Raw genomic sequence first — 26,384 nt, forward strand, 5'->3', positions numbered from 1 at the left:
AAACTAAAAAAATCAACCATCAATGCGTTATTTGTGATGATAATGTACACTTCCTAAATATTTGTTGTCAAGACGTTTTACGTATTAAGATACCCATAAAAATGTCACAGGCATCTCCAATTTCTCACAAGTACATATGTGTAGACTCACGTAAGTATGAAATATAAAGTGACTTGCACTTCTGCTAAGTGTATGAATTGCACTGCGTGTACTCAGACTGTATATTCATAAAAATTGAACGGTATTTCTTAAAAAGGCTTTCAGACATTTTGTTACTGGCAAGCAGAGTTGCACCTGTTCTGTTTCTTAGTGTTGCCACATCCAAGCCAGAATGAACTGGGGGTTAAATCCATAACAGAGAGAGAAAGAGAGAGGGGAAGAAAGATCGTGCTGTCTTTGCTCACGTTCCTCTGACAGCTACAGAGGCACAAGAAGAGCCCTCCAGGTTGCGGGTGCCATGCTGTAAATGTCACACAAATAGATGGGCTTCTGGTGTCTCCAACAGTGAGACAGAGAAGGGGTCAACCATACAATGATGATAAAAACCAATACTATAAAACATGGTGGTAGGAAATTGAGGATCAGAAGTCATTCATCCAAATGTTGCCTCTAATATCAAAATCAGAAGGTCACTTTACCCTTTTCATATAGCTTGCAGCAAGATGCTGCAAACCAACCAGTTCTTCTAGTCTGGTAAACTATTGTTCTTCCTCATGATGAATTACGGTAACACTTGTCTCGTTTACCCTTCTTCTTCTGGTCTCTCTGCGTCCATCCATCAGCAATGAATGTTATCTCTGATGCTGCTAATCAGATTGTGAACATCTCGGAATGATGAACATCATTGCTTTAGGACCACAATAATGTAACAGAATGATGTGTCCCATGGCCAAGTTTTTGAATATGTGTGATCTGTGGTTGAAAAAAACTGAGAAATGAATTAATCACAAAAAAAACGTTTTTTGTCATTGCCTGTGGGGCTTTGTTTACTTGTTCCTGATTGGCCCAAAGTGGGATTGCATCCTTTGTAGGGTGACACGTTTATAGTTTCCTTGTTTTGAAAGGCTCGTTCTACCAAAGTATCACAGTGAACTAAGTGACAGTTCCTGCGGGATTCACTTGCAACCTTCTCATTCACTGTCACTGCTGGCACTTTTTAAATGTACTGCAGTTCCCCCAATTAATGGTTCATAGTAAAGTATTGTTGTATGTTCCATAGAATCTCATTATTTTGGCACTGTTTGTTCAGTTACAGTAGAGTCACTGGTGGCTAGAGCTTAACAGATGAGGTCTCTCTTTCTGAGCAGCTGTTGCAGGTTATTGATGACCTCATTAGAATGCTGCCTGCGGCACGGCGGCTGACTTTGAAGGACTTCCCATATGCAGTGGCACAAACCGCCAACGAAGCCTGTGCCACTCGCTTCATGCCAAACAGCATTTCCTAACGGTCTTTTAGTCTAAGTCAAGGAATTGCAATGCTGTGGAATCGCTGTGGGGTTCCCAAATGTGCTCTCACAACTTTTTTTTATTGCAAAGCAGCTTTCCAGGTCCCTTTCCAATCCTGACACATTAATTCTGATCTCTGTGACTGAACAAATCAACAATACCCACAAAATGTTATTCCACCTAATTAAATCAACAGGAGTTATAGATTATGCATTACATGTCCAACCTCACTGCTGTGAATGGACTCATGAAAATGGACTCCAAAAAATGTAATAAACTGTCCCATTTAAGCTCGGCTACATGTGCTGTCTCTTTATCTTTTATATCTGAGACACTAGCTTGCATTAACAGAGCCTCATTGAACAGTAATGCTCTGTAATTAAATATGACTTTACATTTGGCCTTACTTATAAACACAGGCAACAAGGAGCCACAAAAATAAAACACAATGGGGGACATAAATTGTTATTTTCAGTGGCAACACATTAACATTTTTGTAGCTTTGTGTGGATATTAAAACCAGTCTTGCACAACGGAACCCGCCTGCCATAAAATGCAAAAGCAAGACACACGTTTTAATCACGCGCTTTATGGCTACAGTGTGTTGCTTTGTTTGCAACTGCGTATTTAGTGTGTGGCAACATGATGTTAGTTAACTGTCTGAAAAAAGGAAACCCTGTCAGGATCTATCACAGCCACTGCCAGATCCAAAAGACTTAAAATCAACATGCATCAGAATATCATGTAAAAGACTAATCATGAATAAATTAATAATATAAAATAAATTAATAAATTAAATTCATTATCATTCAGATGTCCAGAGTCTGTTGAATATTCAAGATAGCACATGTTACATGTGTCACCATTAAAAGAGTACTTTGATTTATCTAAATAAATGAAATAAGAGTTGGTATAAAATAAAAATAGAACAGGTATAACATTGCTGTAAAATTCAAATGTGACATAAGACTTTTTCAGTTTGACAGCATTATCTCGACACTGCCAAGAAGCACCTTCTTAGAGGTCCAAAGCAGCTGTTCTCTCACTTAACCACCACATATTGGGTTAAACAAAGTACCCAGCCAACACTTGCAGTCCCGCTTGATGTGCCAAGAGCGCATGCCAGCTCCCTCCAACTGTCACTTCCCTATTTAATATTAATGAGCAGTTTACGGTACACAAATCCATGCCACAACCACTCAAAATGTCAAATAGTTTTGAACAGGAGTTTTGTTTCCTTGGTGATAGTGGCTTTTTTCCTCCGCCTTTAATGTTCTATTGGAGAGTGATGGAGGGAGGAAGGTGACATGACGGGTTTTGGAGTCCCATCTGCAGGCTGCTGAAATTGGCCTTCACAGCCCATAAACTTTCCAGCAGCCAGGCAGACACCCTCTAGTACTTTCCCTGTGGACATACCATATACTGTAATGTTCTCTTATAGAAGAGATACATGAAAGAGAGAAGAGAGGGTGTCTGGCCTCCATCACTAAGGATTTTTCAGTTTTTACTAAGGAAAGGTAGAGAGAGCAAAAAACATACTTGAATTTAGTTTCTGGTTTAATTACTTCCTCTCTGCAATAGTAAAGCAAAATTGGCCTCACCCTCTTGTAGTAAAATAACGGCTCCATTAAACTTATCATCATGATCAAGTCATTATAGTGAATATGCCAAGCCAGAGTAGCTGCTGCTAGCCAATTCTGAAAATGTACTTTCAGTCTACAACTGACAAGGCTATGCAGTGTGCAAAGGAAGAAGGCAGCATAAACCATTCACCCGTAATATTCAAGGCTAAGTCAAACCATTATTGGTAAACATTGCCTTCTTGATGTTTTTTCATATCTACTGTTTGTTTGCTGTAAGGAGATTTTAGGAAGGTTTACAAGCTGGGTGCACTGACAACTTCCCAAGATGAAGGGTGTTAATATAGGGTTGCAGTTTGATAGAGAATATCAAATCATCTGCTGGTGAGCTTCATCCCCCTCTGAAACAGAATGAAGTCTGGTCCTGAGCCAACATCAAACAGCTTTGCTGTAGGCTGTAAGCAACCTTGGGATAAAAAACTGACAGTATCTCCTCAGGTAGAAGCGAACAAAGAGGGTTGGAGTTCCTGTTTGATGATGAGAAGGACCTGCCTTACGCAACAAATCCAAATTTAAAAGAAAAACATACTCAGTGGCAGGTCAAACTGTTTTGTTTTAGATGCAGAGCAGCTCAAGATACTGGCTAGTAACTCAGTCTCCCTCACAGACTGCAGATACACAATAAGAGGAAGCTGTTCAGTCACAGGTAGACCTACAGGAAATGAAAGCAACAGCAGCTGCAGTGTAGATAATAGGTTTGACTTCATGTGGTGCTTCGCAGCGCTGACTTAATGGGATGAATCCTGGACTTAACATAAGGCATGATGGTTAGAAATTTTGTCCGACTTTTGCCGGCACAGCAAAACGTCACCGTGTCACATGACATTAAAACCTCGCGGGTGTCCAAAGACTGCAGTTGCTTTTCTCCATCTGCACCAAGTTGGAACCACCTTTTGTCTTATCTTGCAGCATTTGCAAAGGCAGTTGTTCTAAGCTCACAGTAAGCTCACTCACTCTACGGGAAGCAGAATGTGACCGAATTGACAGCAGTATTTTTATACGCCACCCCTGCAGTCAGTGAAAGTCAGCTGCAGTCATCTCGAACACACCTGGTGTGACGGCACAGCCCACAGGCATGGAAAGTTATAGCTGCTGCAATTTTAACTCTAATGCCCCCTGCAGGCAATGAGCTTTACATCTCTGTAATTGAGGTTTGCTTTTAGGAACATCAATGACAATGATGCAAAAGCTGTCCCTGATTCATCCGAAACACACTAAATTCTTCTATGCGTGGACTCAACAAGATGTTAGAAGCTTTCAAAGGAATGTCGGCCTTTGATGACTGAATAACATCTAGTGATTTCTGAAGTACCTTCAGTAAAACATTCATGCAGCTAACGTTTCCTCCAGCTCATCTCAAAGATGCTTTGCTGGTTTGTGATCGTTTTGAGACTGATAGGTAGTAGTTAGTCTCTTTGCAGCAGAAAACACAACAAATTTTGGATTTGGGTGGGGGACATACAATGTGGGTGAAACTCACTTCAAATCAGCACCCTTTAACGAATCTGCTTATTTTGGTGACAGTTGAGCAAAACTGAAAATGAGTGTTATATGTCATGAAGGCTGTTGTTCCTGGAACTATCTTGGGACAGACAGCATCTACTTTGTGCTTTTGTTGTAGTGTAATGCCTTACACTACAATCTTTTTACTTAAACAAAATTTGTTTACTTAAAATTATCCCCATTCCTCCATCACACTTTATCACTATAGCTTAAGCTGTTTTTTGGCAATGTAAAAGTTCAATGAGCTGTGTATTAATGAAATGCCCTTTGCACATTACTATTATACTGTTATATTTTGTGACTTGACTTGTCTGTCAGCTTGAATGAGTCTTATCATTCCCTGACACCTCTTATAAGCATCGTGTTTTTGCCCTCAGTATTACAGCTGATTGCATGTGTTTCTTGGTAAGGTCTCAGATGCTGGCACAAACCATGGTTCATTTTTCAAAGTAAACAACATGTAATTATTGCATCATGTGCATTCTAACATGCAGCTTAATAGTGCGGGTAAGCTTTACAATATGTGGAGGCTTCATTTACATGTGACTCGCTCTCTAGAGGAGTGAGTGATTTACATAAATGAAGAGGTGTACCTAATAGAGTGGCCACTGAGTGCACAACGCAGTGTTTAACAGCAGAAACACAGTACCTTCTTGACAAACACTACTCCACATAAAATGTTCAAGAGTGTTATTTTATGTACACTGGAGAAAATTGCCTTTCATCCAATTCTATATTTATATTCATGAAAAGCCTCTATTCAAGTCATTATCAGGGTCAAAGAACAGAACAGAAAGAGCAAGTCGCTAAGGCATTTCATGGGCAAGGTCTCTATCAGGCTATTTCACCTAAAGCCAAATGGATAATTCATTATGATGGTGTAAAGGTACAGCTATGATACTGGTTTGATTTGCAATAAAAGAGATGGGGGCTGGAATAAACAATAGTTTTCTCTCATTTCGACATTCTGCCATATGGTGTCTCCCTGTTCAAATACGATACATGTAATGCCAAGCTCATTAAGGATGGTAGAATATGCATGAGTATTCCCACTGTGGTACTACTTCATTAGAGCATTATGGTGTGCTGTAATTACACACTCATTAATTGTTCATTATTTTGAATGTTATTGGGATGGACAGTGCTATCGACCTTCTATTAGTCTTGTAATCCAGCTTTGGCACACTGCCCACATGTCAACACAACCTTGACTTCACTTGTATCAGTTAAACACGTGTGAATAAGACTCAGGTTTCCCTGATTTTCCCTCAGGTTTTTTTTATTTGCCTGTGGGCTAAGTTAGAATTTTGATTCTATCCTGGCATGTGAATGACACAAAATGTTTATTCTTCCATGATTGAAAACTGTAAAAGAAACTTGCTGAGGAGTTGGAGGTGTGCAGCTTGTCACCAACAACTCTTCATCTAACTTCTCACTGTGGCCCCTTTTTGTCCCATTACTTCCTTGCAAAAATTTAAAATGATCTGCTGATGAAACAAGCAGAAAATGAAAATAATCTGAATGTAATGCAGGAATGTTGGACTGTGCCACTAAGAATGAACGATAGTATACAAAGAAGTAATTACAAAATGCAGATACATTAAATGGCTATTGATGAAAAATGCCGACCAAGCGTAGTATCAATAAACAGGGTATGATTTCACGAAAATCATAACTTTAACGTTAACTTTCGATGCCCTGGTTTGTAATACCCTCTGTTATTTTCTTTGAAGGTGATATCTACCTTCATTCCTCCAGAATAATTTTCGTTCAGCTGCATCTTTTACAGCTACATATCCTGTGCTTCCTGAAGGGAATTCAGTTTTTTGGGATAATGACATTGCCTATAATAAGGTTCAACGCACACTGATCCCTCCTATCAAGCCAATCCTCTGGTGCAGCTTCAGCTAAGATGGGTCTCTCACCCAGCGGGTCCACAGAGATGGGCATGGCATGGTTCGGGCATTTATTCACCCCCAAATGGGTCGATGATGCACAGCCAACAGCACATCGCCCTGTAGTGTCAAGCAGAACATCACCCACTGACGGCCCTGTCAAGGTCATCAAAAAGAACACTGGTCTGGACATGTGCCATCAGAGTGAGAAAACCGCCACGAGCGTGCATGAGCAACAGACCGAGGCAGTCTCCATAATGGCAAAGACGCTGTAGGTCAGCTTTAGGTTGTACTTTCTCCATGCAGCACTGTGAGAATAAATCTGAGGACATGAGATTGAGGACTGTAAAGATACTGCAAAGTCCTAATGTCATTCATCGCCTCTGATAGTCACAACATGAGGAACACTATGTTAAACCACTCCAGATAAATAGTTTATGGTTCTACATTAGACTGCATCCCATTAACATTAAATCAAACATAGACTTTCCATCATAAAAAAAGAAAACATTTTCTTAAAAGCCACTCTAACATAATTGAGCACCACCACATACAACTGCCATCTTTGAATGGAATAAATTATTTCATTACAATTCATTTAGTAACTGTGTAGTTTATTTTCAAAAAAGGCAAATTTCTTCAAATAGTCTATATTTGCTCATCTATTTCCAGAGATTGTTATCTGCATTATTGCACCACCAGTCCAACGTGGAGTTTTCAAGCTGAACAAATAGTCGATCTTTAAAAGTAGCTCATATCGTTGTATCAGTCTTCCAAGTTTTATGTTCCCTGAGTTTCCCATAGACGTCTTAGGTTCTCCTTATGTACTGTTCAGTCATTTTTCCTCCCTTAAAAATTCTGTCTCTTCTAATTCCTGCATTGGCTTCTCTCACTCATGTCATATTACCAACTATACCCTTTTCTTCACTTTGTTATTAACCCGTTGTGCTTTTTCCTTCACTCTTTGTGTCGCTCTCAAATCTTTGTCGGTATTATCTTCAAATCAGTCAACTCATTCTGCTTGGCTTTTTCCATCTTTTTTCATTTCGCCCCACTGCTCCTGCCTCTTCCACCTCTCATGTCCTTTCACATCTTTTCCTCTTCGTCTGGCAGGCTCCCATCCTCCCTCTGTCCTCTTCTCTCTCTTTTACATACTCCTGATGCGCTCCTGCTGGCCCCGGTCTGTCCGAAGGGATTAATTGATAGTGAGAGATAATAAATCTTCCCATTAGGCGCAAGGCCCCTGCCCATCGCTCATTATGCGCCTGCTGCTCCTCAACGCCGTGGCCTGGGGTTTCCCCATCTTTTTTAACATGTCTGCCATCCCAACGTCAGCAAGGTCAATCTCTGCCTATGACAGTCGAATGGCTACCTCACGTCACGACACATTCATTCATGCATGGACACCATTTGAAGCACAGCTGTTTATTCCTGTCTCCCGCTATAGTTTTGCAATACTCTGTTTCACATGAAAGTCCTGAGCAGCCTTACCATGCAGCAGCTGTTACATACAAGCTTAACTAATACTGTTTTGAATTTGTGGCCTCCAAAAAAAGACCAACAAAAAAATCTTGGCTTAACAAAATGTACTTTTGCTTTTTTCTTGTCTAGAATGAATAGTGGGGTGGCGTGGTGCAGTGGTTAAGACACATGCCTTTGGTATGAGAGATTGGGGTTCAAATCCACTGTGAGACACCAATGTGTCCCTAAGCAAGACACTTAACCCCTCGTTGCTCCAGAGGCGTGCGACCTCTGACATATATAGCAATTGTAAGTCGCTTTGGATAAAAGCGTCAGCTAAATGTATAAAATAATATTTAATATGTCTTTTTTTGGCACACAGACATGCCACATTAGGGATTGACCGATATGTGTTTTTCCGGGCTGATCCCGATACCTATTATTAGTAACCAATTAGACCAATGACAGATATGTGGAGCTGACTAAAATTTTAATCTTGGTGTCAAAATTTTGAATAAATAACAAATAAATTGTTAGGATTTTATTGATACATTTATTGATACTATTTTTTGGTTCTGTTCTTTAACTATACTCTTTTGGTTTTTCCATTACTAAATAATTGCCTTTTAAAAATATAAAAATTATTTAAAAAATAATAAATTCAGAACACAAATCAAATTGAATATATTATTATAGCTAACTTTTTTCAGAGCAGCAAAGTAACAATATAAAATCAGTCTCACTGGAAACAAATGGAACATGTTAAAAAAAACTATATTCCTGACATCAAAATACTGAGTAAGGGCTAGGGCTGTCGCGATAACAGCAAAATTAAAATACCACGCTATTGGTCGAGCCCACCGCGGAGGATGGTAAGCACCGCAACAACCGAAATGTTCATACTGTACACTTCGGGGCGTGTTAAAATTAATAAATGAGTGCCATAACCTTAACAAGCTCTGTAACGATTCAAGGATGGATCGCCATGGGCTGTACGTGACACGACTTCACAGTCTGAAGCTGTAAGTGTTGCCGTGTTTTGTGTCGTTTTACTGTTTATTATATAAGGTTAGCTAACTTGGCGTTAGCATATTGCGCGGCTAATGGGGCTAGCACGCTCGCCGATGTTTGACTAACATTGGGATCCTGAGGGACAGTCCAGAGAAACTGTGGACAATAATCCTCATTTGAATCTCACTAACTAAGGAGCGTAGTGTGTTGGAAGCCTGCAGCTGTTTTTCATGTTGCTTTCTGTGGAAATTTAGTTATAACGTTACTACAGCACATTGGTTAGTTGTGGACAGCCATTCTGCGGTAATGATATAGCTATGTCTGAAAAAGACACAGTCAAACTACAAAAAGGAGTTTTCTTGGCAATGTTGTTGACTAGCATGCAGCAGCTAGCTTGCTCAGACCATAAAGCTGCTGTTAGCGGCTCGCTGTGCAGTGAGGTGACAGATACAGACACTCTTACTCTGCTATATGGCACCAAATTACTTCATTGATGAAAAATGCGATAATATTGCTCCAACATATTGCTGCGGTGGAAATTACTTCACCGTGACAGCCCTAGTAAGGGCCAGTGTCCACCAAAGCGTCTTTACCAGCTGAAAACCTGCTCTTCTGAAAATGCCTAGCTGGGAGGGCTATGGTGCTTTGGTTGCTATGATATATAATATAAGTGGAGGTGATGTGCTGCAAGTACTTAATTTTACTAAATGTAAAAATGTCACCACAAAGTAGGGTACGCCTACTTGCTCTGGCCTTTGCTTTGCATGAAGAGAAGGCTGAAACATTTAGAGCGAGGGGACGGACTTGCTGTTTGTGGGTTCATGAGATTTTGCGGTTCAAGAGCTGAGATGGCTCGGTCTGGTGTTTGTTGCTGAGTTTGCAAGGAGTTGCATCTCAGCTAAACAGGCTACAACCAGAGAGATTTAGCTTGTTTATAACAAACTAGCTATTAGCCTAGCTAGCACATGTGCTTGTGTAACACAGCTGCGGTGCGACAGAGCAGTTTAAAATATCGCTTGGTGCACGTTCCTGCTTGTTGTAATGATGTAGTATCAGCATTTTACTAGTAATGCTGTTTTGGCTACACTTACTTACAGTACCGGGTGTAGTTATGGTCCACTTGTGTCATCTACAGTGATCACTTTGCTCAGAGTGTGTGTGTATTTGCGAAGCTCTGAGACAGGAGGCGAGGGGCTGCAGCGTGGTGGCTTCCTTGTTCTATTGGCTACTTCGACACAATAGTCAGTGTTGAAACTGTGGGCAGGACATTGCTCTAGCACACAGAGTGTTGAGAACAGACTGAGAGAGGCGGCTGCATCAGAGCCAAAGGAGCGCATTTTGTAATTAATTGATTATATCGGCTATCTGTTTTTGAAATGACCGATGCAAATTATTGGAAATATGAATATCGGCCTGGCCGATAATCCAATTATTGGTCGACCCCTATGCCACATGCATTAGCCAGTTACAGCTGTGTTCTCGTATCTTCTCATATCCAATCTGTCTCATTGTGAGCACTATAAGATTATCTGTTTTGGTGTGTTTGACCTGAATAATAAACTGTGGCAAAATACACTGTGGATATTAATTTTGCTTATTATAAAAGCAATTTGGTTAAGACCATTGCTTTATGCTATGTTATTATGTTTATGTGTCCCTTTAGTATAACTTTCAGCCATAATGCTACCTAGAAGTACCTAATACCTTGAATGGTGGACAATCGATACTTGAATTAGCAGGTTATTTGGCCTAGAATGATCTGTTTGCTAAACTTCAGCAAAATTCAGTAATATTGTAAGATTTCTCAAAAGACAGGTGAAATCTCCCTGCAACCTTTTTTGAGGGAAATAATAATACCAGGTCTCAATTAAAAAAAAAAGTTCCTCCATACCATAAAGTCTTACACCGACCCTGTTTAGTTCAGTTGAACTGAACCCAGGAGTGTTTACCCCGTGCGGTTCATTTGGTTTGGTGTGAACACCTTACTCGGACTATGGTGCGGACCGAAGAGGTCAAGTGAACACTAGAGTGGTTCGTTTCTGGCGATTCGGGTACATTTACACATCAGGGTACATTTGCGATTGGCGGCCAAATGTTGGAAGGCCACATTGGCGGGTAAACTATTCGGTACGATATCGCCATATAATAGCTTTTTGACGGTACTTAACAGCGTTGTTTTTTGTCGTGTGTCGCACTTAAATTTGTCCCCACTGTACCAAGGGATCTAAAGTCGTGTAACACACGGATTAGGGGTGTTCATTGGTTGTTGTTTATGTTCATTTCAGGTTACTTGTGTCTGATTGGCGTTAGGGGATTGAAGTCGGGGTCGGGAGCCGTCAAGTCGTGCTTGGAGTACCTGGAGTGTTTTTAGCATTTAGGTAGCTAGTTACCACTATAATGTGCATACCTGTCAACCCTTCAGTTTCCCCCGGGCTTCTCCCATATTTGACCGTTCTCTCCCAGTTTCCCCCCATTAAAATATAAATAAATCTCCTGTTTATTTATACCAGCTGTTTACTACGTTCCCCTCCGTTAAAGCCAGTGGCAGCATGTAGAACAGCTCACAGCACCTGGAAATAAAACAAGAAGAAGAAGAAAAGCAGCGCAACGGGTTCAGGACGGATGATGTGTTGCTAAACAGAGTATTTCACTTTGCCTGTAAAAGAGATACGTGCGAACCAGAAAAATGATTTACCAGGTGCGAGTAAAAACTACAACCTACATTAATTTTTGTGAATGAATGGTTGTGATGTTTTTGTTATTACTTAGCATTAATAAATTACAGACCAACATATACTGTTTTCCTTGCACAAAGATTTAATAAATAAAAAAACCCTACAATTAATATTAGGCCTATAGTAGCGATAAACTCTATATGAAAGTTTAATGAATATAGTGGGGGGGAATGAGGCTGAAGCAGAGCATAAAATAAATTAATGAGGAGGTTTAAGTTGAATGATAAAGCATGATTAAGAGTGAGCAGTGATGAGATTTAAGTTGAATGATTAATAAGTATCTTGTAAGTTTATAAAACAATTTACTGTTATGTCTTAAGTACATTTTATAGCAATAAACGAATTTTGCTTCAAATTTCAATCTGGTGTCGTCTTTAAGTTTGTATTCGACAGAATACCTTATTATCTCCGTTAAAAGTACTGAAACAAATGTTTACGTGGCATAAAAAGGCAAGTTATTATTGGCCGGTAAAAAATATGTTTGGGTGATGGATTTTTTCATCTACCAGTCCCATTGGCAGGTGAGCTAAAAAGTTAATTTCCACCCCTGGCTGTACGATTCAATGTATTACTGTTGTTATTTATAATATTTCATATTTATCAGAATATGTTTTATTACCAAGATGGTTTTCACTAATTGCCAGTTTACCGTGATGTTTTGGTACATACAGTAAACATCCCATTCGGCAGAAGGGCAGAAGCTTGCTTGATTATGTCAATAATAAAAATTATTATTATTATTATATGCAGTATTTATTGTTGATGAAAGTTGGCACCTTATTAAACCTTTTAATGTATGTAGCATGTAGGGATGTACTGCAATAATTCATTAATTTAAGACCATGCATACGGATTCTGAAAACATAAGGTGCTGTTTTTTTGCATGTCTGCAATAACTTGAATTGTCCACTTTGCATGTCAAACGCAAGCAAGTCGTGGTATGATTAGCGATAAGACCATCTGATGCTGATTCTTAGAAATGCCTGCTTTATTAAATTTTTACTGCTACTAGACCCTCTAAAGTCTTTTGATATGCACCGCTGACCAACTCCAACATGAACCTGGTGGTGCTCCATGAGGATATCTATAATTTAGAGGTTTTTTTGCCTTTTTCCAGGCTGATTGTATGACCAATAATCACAGCCATTTCCATCACATGGCTTTTGTTTATACTTCCTGAGCCGTTTGAGTTTTGGCCTTTGTGAAAGCAACAATGTATGATTCTGGCGCTGGTTTGATTCTGGTGTGAACCTGTGACAGATTCGGAGGATCAGATACTCTTGGGAAGAAAACAAAGAATCCCGCCATTACTTGTACTTACTTTACAAAAAAAGTGGGTGGGGGTTGGGCTGAATGATTAATTGCATTTGCGATATTATCACAATGTGATCAAATGAGATTTTCTAATCGCAAAGGATGCGATTACACTCTGGTCACATGACACCCAAGTGTAAAGCAGTCTCCAGACGAAACATCAACTTCGCACCTTACGCTGTACCTTGACTTGTTGTTGTACAACGGCCTTAAACTTGACAGAAGCTGACACTACATAAACTTCAGTGTCACACAGGGAATGAAAGTAGCACCCGCCACCCGTGGGTAACTTGGTGGTGGTGGGTGAAATCTTTGGGCCATCCGCCGCTTTGACGGACAAGAAAAATGCAAAACAGAAAGACATGTGTAGTAAGGTAAGCGTATTGTGGCGATCTGCGCCTGCATCACACACACAGCCACCAGTCAGCTCAGGAAATATCTGTGAAACGGCATTCAAACCAAACTCACAAGTCCAAAAGATGCCCAGTCTGTCCCGAGTGCGCTGCTTACCAGCATCGAAGGCTGCGGTGTTGTCGGAGAATTATTAAGATTGTCTTTTAAACACAAGAGGCGACACTTCTGAATTGAACCTCAAACTGAGTAATTTTTGTTTGCTTACTGGGATACAGAAAGATGAACTCCTAGGAGATTTGAACTGAGATAAGGACTCATTAATTGGTGGTTGAACTGTGGGTTTTGTATTGAGCGCTTACTGTATAATAACAACAGCACTGTGGTGAACTTAGTATTTCTTGTGTTCTATTTGTAGACCGACCTGATGATATTATAAAGTGAGTACAAGTGATACCCACTGTCTGGAATTTTTAGTTTTATTCCCAGTTAATAATAATTTGAAAATGGTTAATGCAGATGAATTCATTTAATTATGTGATATAAACATATTTGCATGCATGTAAACATCTGTATAAAGCATTAGTTCTCCCATTTGACATCTGGTAAAATAGCCATGAAGTACACTTGGGAAATCGGTTATTGATTATGGTCTATCCTTATTATTTATTAGTTTAAATTATTTTTCAAAACATTTGCCTGCATTGATGTTTGTTTGTCAATTTGTCATCTTACATAATGCTGGGATCCCCCACTGGGGTCATTAAAAATGTAATTTGATCTAATGCAATCTAATAAATCTAATCTAAAATAATCTAATCTAATCATGTTGCTGGTAATTTGGAAAAATCTGCATAAAGTAATACTTGGTTTTAAAACCCAGTAAAACCCAGTATATTTAAAACTTAGTGTAAACTTTCTAAATGGTAATACTAAACTTCAACTTACTATTACAAGCAGCATCATCAATCAGTAGTTCAATAGGAGATATAGTTTGTATTTTTTATTTAAAATTTCATATAACCCATACAGCAAACTGTACAATTGAATTATTCACAATGTGATAAAAAGAAAATAATTCATTAGCTTTTCTATAATATTTTGTTGAATTTCCCCATGTTTTACTCGATGTCGGTTATTTAATGTTCTCTTAACACATACAGTTACTAGGAAAACAAAATCTTTTTATCTCCTTTTTTTTTTACAAAACCATACAAAAACTATCTTCATAGAAATTCTGCATGTCCACAAAGAAAACCCTGGTTGGCACCAACATATTTTCCGTGTTGTTTGAGAGGTTTTCTGCCAGATGATAGAAGCTGTGCAACTCAAAAGAAAGGTATACATAAAAAGGCATACCGTTGTGACTGCTGGAAAATCAAAACTCATATCACACACTGCTAATGGAACACCGGTTATGTAGCTTACATTTTGCATTACTTTTCTCTCACATTTCACACAATTTTGTGTAAAATGACAATATTATTCACATTAATTCATAGAAACGATGTATATATTCAGTAACCAAAGTGACTGAATCAGCCAAATCAGAACCTCTGTTGATGAAATGTTCAATTATTTTCACATATTACAGAGGTGAAATACAAGCAAACTTGAGTCTTTGAATCACCTGCATGGAAAGCTACAGTACACATAAGGGTAACAGTAATATAGTATAACCATGTGTCAGCCGGGGCCATACTTTAGACCAGGTCCTAATTGGGATTTCAAGATTAGTAAAGGTCCAGTTACATAAGATAAACCCTACTTTCCCTACTCTAAGGGAGTGTCCCCTTAATTCTTGGGGAAGCTCAACATTTTTATTTCATGTTCACCTTGTAGAAATATATTAACCATCATAAAAGAAGATTTACATACATTTTCCCATCTGGATGATAGTAATCCAATATACCATAATATAATGCATATCCATTAAATAAATAAACAAGGTTTTAGGGGCTGTGGAACTGGGATAAAGTGAGGAAGTAGGTTAAAGTGACCTCTCTAATGAAATAAATACCATCTCTAACATATTTGACTGTGAACAGAATTCATTTATAATAGTATAAATTTAGCAAAATACATTTTCTCCTGCTGATCTTATCTACATACTCTACTTTGCAGAAGGGAATCGATAAACAATTATACAGTGAATCTCTAACCAAACCAATGCTAAGTTTTACAGATTGGAGTTTCTTTGAATCATAGATAGTTACAATTTTTTTTTTGTCTCGACGTTGCAACAACATAAACCTCACAGAGGTTTGCTGTTAGTTCAGCTCCCAGGTGAGCTGACAGCAGCTCACAGACTCCTTGAATCTTCCTACGGCATGTACATTTTCAATAGGTATTAAAGTCAACATGAACACACAAAATCATCATCATCATCTGTCTTCTGTCTATTCACCACATGGTAATGGATTTACTCTCTCCACATTAGGTAATTAAACAAAAGCTTGTGACTTTCAAGTCTGAGATAACCTTCAAGATGTTTTCATATTTAAACCAAACCCTTGTCCATTAAATGCTCAAGATGCAAAACAATCAACTTCCTGACAAAAAGCCTTGAGATCACGCATGAAAAATGAATCAAAAATGTGTACTTCGGACATTCAGTGGTCCTGTAGCCACATATGGACAAAGTCAAGTATTTAGTTGGAAATGTCACAATTAAATGCACTCAAAAACGCATTTTAGTTTTAAGGTCACAGTCTCTTACCTTTTGACTTACATTTTTTTAGTAAACTAAGATTAACACAGAAGTACCTGATCCAATGCCTTCTAACTCAGTCTATAAATGTGTGTTTTTAAAGAGTACACACATGCTGCCATTTCATCAAAGGTGAGCACAAACTTTTGAAATTGGTTCAAATAATTTCTCAGTATTTCCATGATTATCCTTTTGGTATTTACACAGGACCAAGGTTTTGTTTCAATAAAAACATTTTATCAGGAAATTGATCTTTTTTTCCCCATATGATTGTTTTACATTACAGTGTACAATATTTGAGGTGAGGTGGTTCGCAAAACCAGCAAATACAATGCCATGACTGCCAAATACAATTAACTTTGGATACATATTACCCTGCATGGTTGGAAAAACTGATCTCTTAATAGTCCTGTTTAAACCACTCCAATTTACTTTGCACTGAACACAAAGTAAGTGCTCCCTAAAAAGCTTAGTGAGGAGAAACTGCCCATATTGTCCTATAAATAGTTCTGTTGAATGGTCAGATCTTTGGCAATTTAACTGATTCAAATTCAATAATGTACAAAATGATTTTGACATAAAATGTACTTCTGGTCCATACTGGAATCTTTTAACAAAGACATCTCCCTATTCCAGCTTTGCTTTGCGTGAATGATTAATTGCTTCTATGTAAGAATATTGTTAATTTCACATGACAACTTCAACAAACATATATTTGCTGTTGAACGGTCATATCTCGATGTGGGTTTCCATCAGTAACAATTCTGCAGATACTGAATTAGTATTCTTACAGGTTATCATGTGTGTCCCTGACAACCATGCTTTCAAAAGATCATGATTCAGAGATAACCATTCAAGCAAGGACAACATGTTTGAGGTAACATTATTTTCCGCAGTCAAAGGCCATTCAGGAGCAAATCAACAGGACAAAGGTATGTACTTGATAATTTTAATGTGTTGCAAAACTGATCTCCAAAACTGATCTCATCCTTGGCCTCCATGTATATTTGCCATTTATTGCCATTCTTAACAAAGCCTTTATTCTTTCTTCAGTCCATGTTTTCTAAAAAAAAAAAAACCTCTTTTCACTGATTGAGGATTCCTCGATTGACGTGTATTTTGTGTTTTTGTGTTGCGCACGTAAACATCAGACTTGAAACGGATTATGTGGGTATACTGTTTTCCCAGAACCTCCCGTAACAATTTCTTTTACCTCTTGTGGTTTGGAATACAGTGGTTAATGTTGTCATACCTGTGTGGCTGATGCTGCCATTTTGAGTTGCCCATGTTTTGTTAGTGTCCCCATGTCACTGTGGTTAACGGTGAATCTGGTGATCCCGTCAATGCCATTGTCTCTAGTCTCTGGCACGACCCCTGACACGTTGCTCAGGAGGTTTTTGGCCTGGGGGGAACACATTGTCACGGGAACACGGGAGTCATCCCAGTGCTGCAGCTCATGTTGTCCTTTCCTGGGAGTCGTCGGTCGTTGTAAGCGTGCATGTTGATCACTGCATCTGTCTTCACCATGACTGGAGGCTGAGGCTTGTGTTTCACCCGCCTCTCGCAGGTGAACGACAGTCTGATCTCGTCCACCATGGCACTGCACAAAGACCTCTGGGCAAAAATGGGGATACGGGGAGGGGAGCAAGAAGGAGAAGAGGGGAAAGGGACGGGGGGTAAATGCCTTAGCTTTAAATTTTTCTGACAGCAGAGAGTGTCTACAGTCTACAGAGCACATAACGCATTAGAACATAACATTCATGCTGTGTTGCTGCTGGTGTGTGTATGTGTGCATAAGCGTCCATGGCTGTCAGCAATGTCAACCTGCACCACCACATGTAGACTGTGCACAGTTCATTATTCCTGCAGTGTCAGAAAGAGGGAACAAGTATGGCGCATGAGCATGCAATACACTTACTCCTCACTTAGCATGACTCAAATTAGTGATTTACAACATTCATGCTATTCTGACGTCTCCAATGACTAATAATGGATTAATTCTCTATGCTCCAATTTGCAGTTATGCCCGTTAAAATAAGTAAATGTTGGGGTGTTATGGCCAAGTACTCCTAGGGATTAGCCGAAGGCATGCAAATCCTTTTATAACATGTTTGAACTAAAAGCCATGAATAGAGCACTGCTTTGAGGCTATGTGGAATAAGCATCATAACAAAATGGGCATGGTTAGCAACTTCTTTTAAATTCGGAAGGAAATAAACTGAAATCCTAGTTAAGTGTAATTAAATTAGTGTTAGATTAATTTTCCATCCATCTAAACCACAGAATAAAAATCTAATTAGGAAAATGTGATTTATGGGGACATATACCTGCTCACGTTCTGCAGTCTTCCTCAGCTTGTAGATGAATTCAGCAATTGCCACAAAAACAGACAGCACTAGGCCAGATGCCAGCACAATGAATATACCACCCAGGTTCTGGATACCCATGGGGCCTGTCTCGCGACGTTCTTCATCCAAACAGCTGCTCCCACTCCACCACTTCTCCTTCAGCATGTGTAGGCGCCCATCCTCCAAGATGCTTAGGATTGCTATGGTGATTTTGTCCCTGTATGGGGAGCCTGGAAGCAACATAAGGCCTGTTTTACTTTGGAAGACACGCCAGCTGGATTCTGTGATAATAAGGTTCATAAACACGTTGTGGCATACTGTTTGACTGGTAGCTAAAAAGAAATACACATCTAAAAGCAATCCTTCACCCCCATCCTTCAAAAGGCAAACTTATAAAAAGGGCTTGTTTATTTCTTGGCAGCCTCAGATGTATTCTCTGGCCATTCGTAGGTCTTACCGAGGGGAGTGCCAATGCCATAGCCTTTGCTGTCGATGATCCCTCCCACCTGCGTCAGGTTACAGTTGCTCCTAGTGATGTAATCGATAGTTGTGGACTCCATAATGAGGGCATAGTCAGACTTCAGCACCCTCTGAATCCCATCCTCAATAGACTTCACCAGTGATGTGCTTGGCTTACTGCTCATAAAGGCCCACATCTTCTCAAAAGTAGAAACCTTAGATTTCTGTACAGGATGGAAAGAGCCAGTTAAAAAATATATGCCTTTGAACCTCATTTGAACAGTCTTCTTGGCAGCAGGCAAGGAAAAAGTGGTTGAAAAATATACAATACTTCTAACTCTAAAAGGTTGAGCTTGCACAAAATGACTTTCAAACATTATAGCCCAAGGTGTTGAAGCTAAATTTACTGCTAACCATGAAATCTTGCTAGTCCCTCTTTAGCTCTGATGAATGGCAAAATAACTTTACACCTATGGGGATTTTCTTTTAAGCTAGAATAGAAAATGTCAAAGATGACACATATAGTATTTGTTCATTAAAAGCATGCAAGAATACAGATTCTTTAGCCAGTGTCCAGGTAGATTTAAATGATTACCCCTACAGATCTCTATTGTCACAGGATTAAAGGACAGTAAATTGAAGCTTTGCGCACATCTATTCTCATAAGTACTACTGATGCAGCAATAATAGAATGCCTCTCCATTAGTCTTGCATCAGGCTATGTGGTATTTCATGCAATTTTATATGAGGTCACATTTATGCCATGTCTAATCAGAGATAATTACTGTCTAAAGACTATAAGCCATTTCCAATTGTGAAAGATGCTATTATAAGAAGCCCTCCATTATGTGAAACTACAGTAAAAGCAAGTTCATTGTTGCTTAAAACTGAGATATGATAGTCTGATATTAAAACTTAAAAGTACCAATTAGGATGTATAGCAAGTGTTGCCAAGTTGGCTTCTTTGTCAGTAGATTTAGAGATTTTTTATTTTTTTTTACCTCCCAGGTGATTTCAGAAAGAAAATGGACCATATGGCAACTACGTACAGCTGATGGTGGTTTGCATTACAACAGTGTTTTTGCATGTGATGTATTTCAAAAAGGTCTCATGATAAAGAATGCTTCCCTATTGATTTCTTGTCTCTGCTAAAAGTGCAAAATGGCATACAACTGCATCCAGTAATTTCCTTCCACCTTTTAACAGTAGATGAATGCTACTTTCCTTGCAAGCAGTTGACTTGCTTATGTGTGCCCTTCAATGCTCTCAATACAATGTGCAATTAAACAAAACAACAGCTCTTCATAAGAGGGCTTTCAAGTGACGTGACAACCTTTTCACAAACAGTGGATACAAACCTCTGATTATGTTTCTAATGCAATGTGTTTTTTTCAGCAGTATAGGAATGGCATTGCAGTGTTTCCCACAGGATTTTAAGAGACAATGGTGGGTGGGCCTCAGACCCTCTCATCGGAAGAAGATTTTGTACATTTTAAAGTTAAATGCATTAATGTGGTGCAAAATTAAGAGGCTATCTATGAAGAACTTTGTATGCTTGTAATGATGTTGTGCTCTAATAAACTATTTGATCATAAACCCATTGTATAGCTGTAAATGGTGATGATGAAACAGCAACACAAGTCAACAAAGTTTTTCCAGAAACCCTAAATCAAAGAATAGAAAATAGAATAAGTTTTATTGTCTGTGAAGATTCTCAGTCATCCAGGTCACAGTTAAAGTCCAGGTTTTATTGTTTTTTTAAACTTTCTTAAACTTACACATGTAATATATTTTATACATTCTGTGAATCTAATCCAATTAATCTTATTTCCATACTTTATAGACACCTTATTATGAAAACCGCGCGTTGTCACATGTGTATCCCCGCGCTAAATTCGTTAAGTCCGACACAATTAGATAAATAATGTTGTATGTGGTTCTTGTATCACGCAACATGAAGACTTCACAGCCTCTCTTCAGGTAGGACTCTCATACTGCAACACTTGTCTTTGTAAAGAAAGAAAATGACAGGATAAAGTTGCTAACCTGCCTGTCAGCTCGCACTGGGCTGTTACAGTGGATTTACCATAAAGGCTCGAATACGTGTGCACTCCAAATTTAGGCGCGGCTAGCTTAATTGCCGTCTCACAAACAGACTGTTAACGTTACCGTAGTTACCTCAAAAGAATAGTGGTTGTCTCGAGTCGGATGCCAAAGTGTGTGAGCTTACAGCAGCGCCCACAAAACACAACTTTAGAGGTCTGAAATGTTATGAGATGTGTAAAAATATTTTCGGTTCTTCTGAAACTATGGCGGAGCAAATTAGACTATGGCGGGGTCACCATGGTCTCGTTAATTAATGGGAAACACTGCATCATCAATTGGAACAGTATTTAGCAAAGTCTTCTTATCAGAGTACCTGGTCATTAAAACTTAAATTTGCTTGCTGTTGAATTAATTCATGTATTTAGATGAAGTATTTTGAGTTCAGGATGCATATTTAGAGGTGTACAGTATATCTGAGGTGTATGAGGGGGGACAACTACAGTATAGTGGGTTTTGAAATGTGAGAAGTGACAAACCAAGGAGAAATGTCTACACCAATCAAATATCTCATGAAGGTGAAGGAAACAGTGAATCAGATCAGAAATCACAAAGAAATTGGAATAAAAAGCATACAAGCAAAGATGTGTCACTAGTGAATTTTGCCACAATCCACAGCCACAATACTAAGACTCTGGGCATGTATTCTTGTTTCACTGTCACAGAACCACACCTGGCTCATAACTATCCATCTGCTATCTGGTGGCTAGTTATTTGAGTGAACTCTTTTAGCTTTTAGCGTGTAACCGTAACATTTAGTGAAAACCAGCCAGTTCCAAACATTTGCAAAGCCCTTTAACTACTCCCGGTCTCCTCAATATTTATCATGCTTCCTTGCCTCATTGAGTCGATATCATTAGGCACGTCTGTAAGAGCAAGAGGCACCTGAACCATGCAACTCTGATGAGGTAATTAAACACTTGTGTCTCCTAGTTATAAAGCTATAATCACAACTACGATCAAAGTACACGGCATGATCTAAAATAACTTTCTTTTACATAGCTGTTTAGCTAATTTCTTTTCAAATGTCAACGAGTTGAGTTGGATCCAGGTGCAGTAATTATGATTACAGGACATTTCACATTCATGGGATGCAATGCAAAAAGTAAGCAATTTTGTGATTAGTAACTAAATACTTTCTGTTTTAAGAAACACAATTAAACGTACACAATATCAGCAGAAACTCTGAACCTAACTGAATAATCAAAGCTGGGGGATTCAATATACACACTGGTTGGCAGACAATATTTTTTCAGCTAAACTACAAATTTTGAGGGGCATAAAAACTGGGGTAGACAAATGCCCTGGAAGGATCCGTATTTTGCTTTCTTGCTATTGAAAGTCATAAACTTATGGACTGTCTTCAATAGAAATGTGCAGTGTTTTCATTTTCTTACTCTGAGAAACTGTAACTCTGTTACATGTGTTATTCAGCACTGCAGCAGCAGCAGCAGCATCTAAAGCGAAGCTCAAAATAATAAAATAAAGTCAAAGACCCCGCAGGCAAACACTGAAACTTTGGAATAAAAAAATCGTTATGGAGGAACACTTCAAACACTGTAGAGAAGTGAAGAAGCTTGAGTATTTGCCTTTGCTGTGGGAATTAAGATCTAAAAAAAGGGAGAAAAATATATACTATATATATACTGTATTAAAAAAAACTCGATTCAACATCTTGCCTCATTTCTTTATTCATTATTATTACTGTACATGTTTGTACTCAACATGCTTCAGCTACACTATGACTGTGTTCACATTTCATTTCACGATGAAATAAATTTCAGTGACTATACCTTCAGAATTTGATCTAACTTGTATTTTTAAAATATGACACTTAATAAAAATTAGCTTGACCCAATCATAACTAGTCTTTATTGTGTATACAATACCTTGAAGAAAGACATGGTTGCGCCATCTTTGACCACACCATACTCAATCTTGGTCTGCTTAGCGATGTCATCGGCTGAGTCCACAGGCGAGTCCATTCTCTCCACAGTGAGAAAAGCTGCTAAATTAGCTGTATAGGATGATATAATGATCAGTGTGAAGAACCACCAGATCCCACCGATGATCCTGGTTGACAGGGCTTTGGGCATCAGTTCTGAGCCTGTATGCAACACAAAGTGAGAGAGTATTAAGCAATTAACTAGATAAAGTTGTACCTGCCAACACTAACTGAATTAAATAAATGCAGAAACATGATCACTTCCGTTTTTGTTAATTAGCCTGCAAATGTTTTTGGCAGTGCCACTGGTGTTGATCAAGGTACTGTCAGTGAGGAAACAGAAAATGAAGCCAGTTTGGCAGTTTAGCCACTCTCTAAGCTAAGAATTCAGATTAGGCAGATCAAACCAGGTATAAAAGCCTTTTTCAGTTCATGTAAGCGTTTACAGTTGACAGCAATAACTTTTACTATACTCCAAACACTACAAACTCCACACGGTTGTTGCCGATGACTACCATTTTTGGTTTGAGATCTAACTTACATCAATAACAACAACAACAACAACAACAACAACATGTGTTTAAATTGAAACTTTAATATATAGCTTCTGATGGGGGGATATAAAAACTATCCCCCACATGTAATTGTATTATTTCTAGAATGGCGTTGTTTGTATCCTGTATTTGTTGTCATTACCACTATAACATTTTGTACAATTCAAACAAGAGCCAGATTCATACACTGCAATTAGGCAACTGTAATCACACTTAACAGCTTTCTACTGCTAAAGCACTGCCGGCATGAAGTCACCAATTTAGATTTATCAATTCATTACACTACAGTGTCTGTTAATCAAGTAGTACAAAGGTATTTTTTTGACATATCACATGCAGTTCACACAACTATAATTCCAACTATGTTCCTATTATGTAATTTCATAGCTCATTAGGATTACTGGATGTACACACTGATGTATTTTGCGAACAAATGATCACTGTTGGTATAAAAAATAGAAAAAGAGAAATCAAGTTATAATACCTAGCCAGACTAACGTAAACCTCTGCATCAACCTTGACTTTGAGTGGTCCTCGGCTGAATAATACTATGTTTACAATGGCTCACTGACTGGTGTTAAAGTTACTTTATATCTCATCTCTGACAACCTTTAAAATACCCTTGTGCTTTGAGCACTCTGTTACTTTACTGTGAAGATTTATGAGGGCAATTCTAAAGAGTAACAAGCCCACAGAAGGGGGGCAGAGTGGTCAGCTCTTTAACCTCTTCCACCAAATTTGATTGGATTTGTCCTTTGTGGTTTGACAAAGACTCTACATGGTTACAAACAAGGGAAGACAGTAGCATCCTTCAATTTACTATGACTTCACAGACGGGAGATCCAGATGCATTCTCTGGTTGCACTAAAAATGAAGTGAAGCAACGGGTAACTCAATTGAATCCCACACTATAAAGTGCTGTTGTCAGCAGGGAACAGTATATGGCGCTGCATCAGAACACTCTAATAAATACAAAAAGCAGATCAGTCATACGGTGCCAGGGAAATAAAATGGTGTCAATATGCCATACATTTCCTTGAGGAAGGACTCATGTCTTGTAATCCAAGGAAATATAATTGTTTGTACAGGGGAGATTATAGGCTTACTGATACTAGTTCAGTAACCAAAACACAATGAATGCTGTAAATAGCTGTTTAAGACTATACATATTACTAGAAAACACTAAAGTGCAAATATCACTATGGGATTCGTGTTGTGACAAAATAGACATGTTTAATTGTGTGACCAGGTTCAAGAATTTGCTTGTAATCCAAAACAAATAAAGCCTTAAGTCATATTATTTATGTGCTTTGCAAAGTCAATGAACAAGATAAAAGAAAAAGTACAAGTACAAAAACTGTTAAATGAACAAAATACCTGCTAAAAGAGCTTTAAATGACTCAGTAGCAGAACTATCTTATATAGAACAAGGGTAACTTTGTCCCACTGCCTTCAGTCTTTATGCTAGGCTAATTCCTGGATCCAGCTCCATGCGTAGCATTAACTGAGAGATATGAGTGTTTGATCTTCTCATCGAACTCTCTGAAAGAAGATGAATAAGCCCATTTCCAGAGCTATTTTGTCTTACAACATTATATTTGTTGGAAAACAAGCAATGAAGTAGTTATTGTTGGCTACATACCATTAAGCTAATGCAGCCTAGCAAACATTAGCTCATCACAACTCTCAATCGCCAACATTTTATAAACATCTAGCAGTAACAAACAACTATTTGCCATGTCTTATTGTCTATTTATCAGTTTACGCAGGAGCAAAAATGCAAATGTAATTTTGAATATGAGGTACTTTAGCTTTTACTTGTAGCTGAGGTCGTGGAAAACCTCACTCGGGTCTGTTTGTACACTTTTATAATGTTGCAAAGATACTGCTAAATTGTTTTTTTAAAATTTACATATGGCACACTTGAATGTAAATAAGCTACGATCAATATTGGTGATGTTCATTTATAAAAGGGTAATTTCTCAGGAGATGATTATTTGTTAATAATATTAACAAATAGCCTTGATTTTTTTTTTAATGTCTCTTTTAGTTGGGTTCTGCAAAAAACTGTGCTGTTGCATTTTTAACTCTGTTTAGATTTGTTTTATCATCTACTCTCATGATTTATATATCAAGGTGAACATGGAGATTTGGGACTTTCTGTGTCTATTCTATGTTTCAAAGTTCCTCTGTAATGCATAAATATTCTTAGTTAACCACCACTCAGGCAAACTGTCAATGGTTTTAGACTTAATGTTGGCTGAGGATGTGACAATTCAAGTCACTTATTTCTTGTGTGTGAGCGCCTTCTCTCAACATCTAAATCTGCATACAAAAAGGGAGTTAGTGTATATCTAGATATATATAGAATAGATGCACTATGTCTATAGCCACTACTAACACTACAGCGAACATTCCTTAAGAGGAGATCATGAAGAAGTCACCCTGACACTGCTATTCTCCTTTGAATAAATTAATTTGGATCTAATCATGCTTTTTGAAATGTCAGTCTGGGGGGAAAAGCTGATCTCTGTGGATTCATAGTGCATTGTACTACACATGATGCTCCAATTTTCTGGAGGTTTTGTTCCCACTGGCAGCGCCTCACCTTAACATGAGAGAACTAGGCTTTCCCATGAGAATGATTATGTGCACTTAATATTCTCTCTGTGGAGTCATCGCCCAAAAACTCCCTTTCAGAGCTTGAAGCTTTTACTAGTCATTAATTGCTTTTAAAAAATGACACTTGTTTATTCCATGGCAAGTAAAACTTGATCTGAATCTCAAGAAGGGGCAAAGTCACAACTCCAGTCTCTTAACCACCAACAAAATGCCACCACAGATTAGTTCCACTTGCATTAAGAACCAAACAATGAAAACAATTTTTTAGGCTTTAAACCATGCATCTT

The 26,384-nt window shown here is 38.5% G+C and overlaps 1 protein-coding gene across 2 annotated transcripts in view; it reads right to left on the minus strand.

The window, feature by feature from the left end:
- Nucleotides 1-14,344: 14,344 nt before the first annotated feature.
- The window catches only part of grik3 (glutamate ionotropic receptor kainate type subunit 3), a 95,880-nt gene continuing 83,840 nt past the window's right edge, over nt 14,345-26,384 (minus strand). For both annotated transcript variants that reach the window (XM_046044261.1, XM_046044260.1), the window contains 4 exons: nt 22,866-23,083; nt 18,872-19,097; nt 18,394-18,644; nt 14,345-17,678 (listed from right to left, as the gene is read on the minus strand). In XM_046044261.1, the coding sequence (XP_045900217.1) occupies nt 17,313-17,678; nt 18,394-18,644; nt 18,872-19,097; nt 22,866-23,083 (1,061 nt within the window). In that variant the 3' untranslated portion in view covers nt 14,345-17,312. The remainder of the gene's footprint in view (nt 17,679-18,393; nt 18,645-18,871; nt 19,098-22,865; nt 23,084-26,384) is intronic.

This window comes from Micropterus dolomieu, linkage group LG03 (assembly GCF_021292245.1).
Source record: "Micropterus dolomieu isolate WLL.071019.BEF.003 ecotype Adirondacks linkage group LG03, ASM2129224v1, whole genome shotgun sequence".
NCBI lineage: Eukaryota > Metazoa > Chordata > Actinopteri > Centrarchiformes > Centrarchidae > Micropterus > Micropterus dolomieu.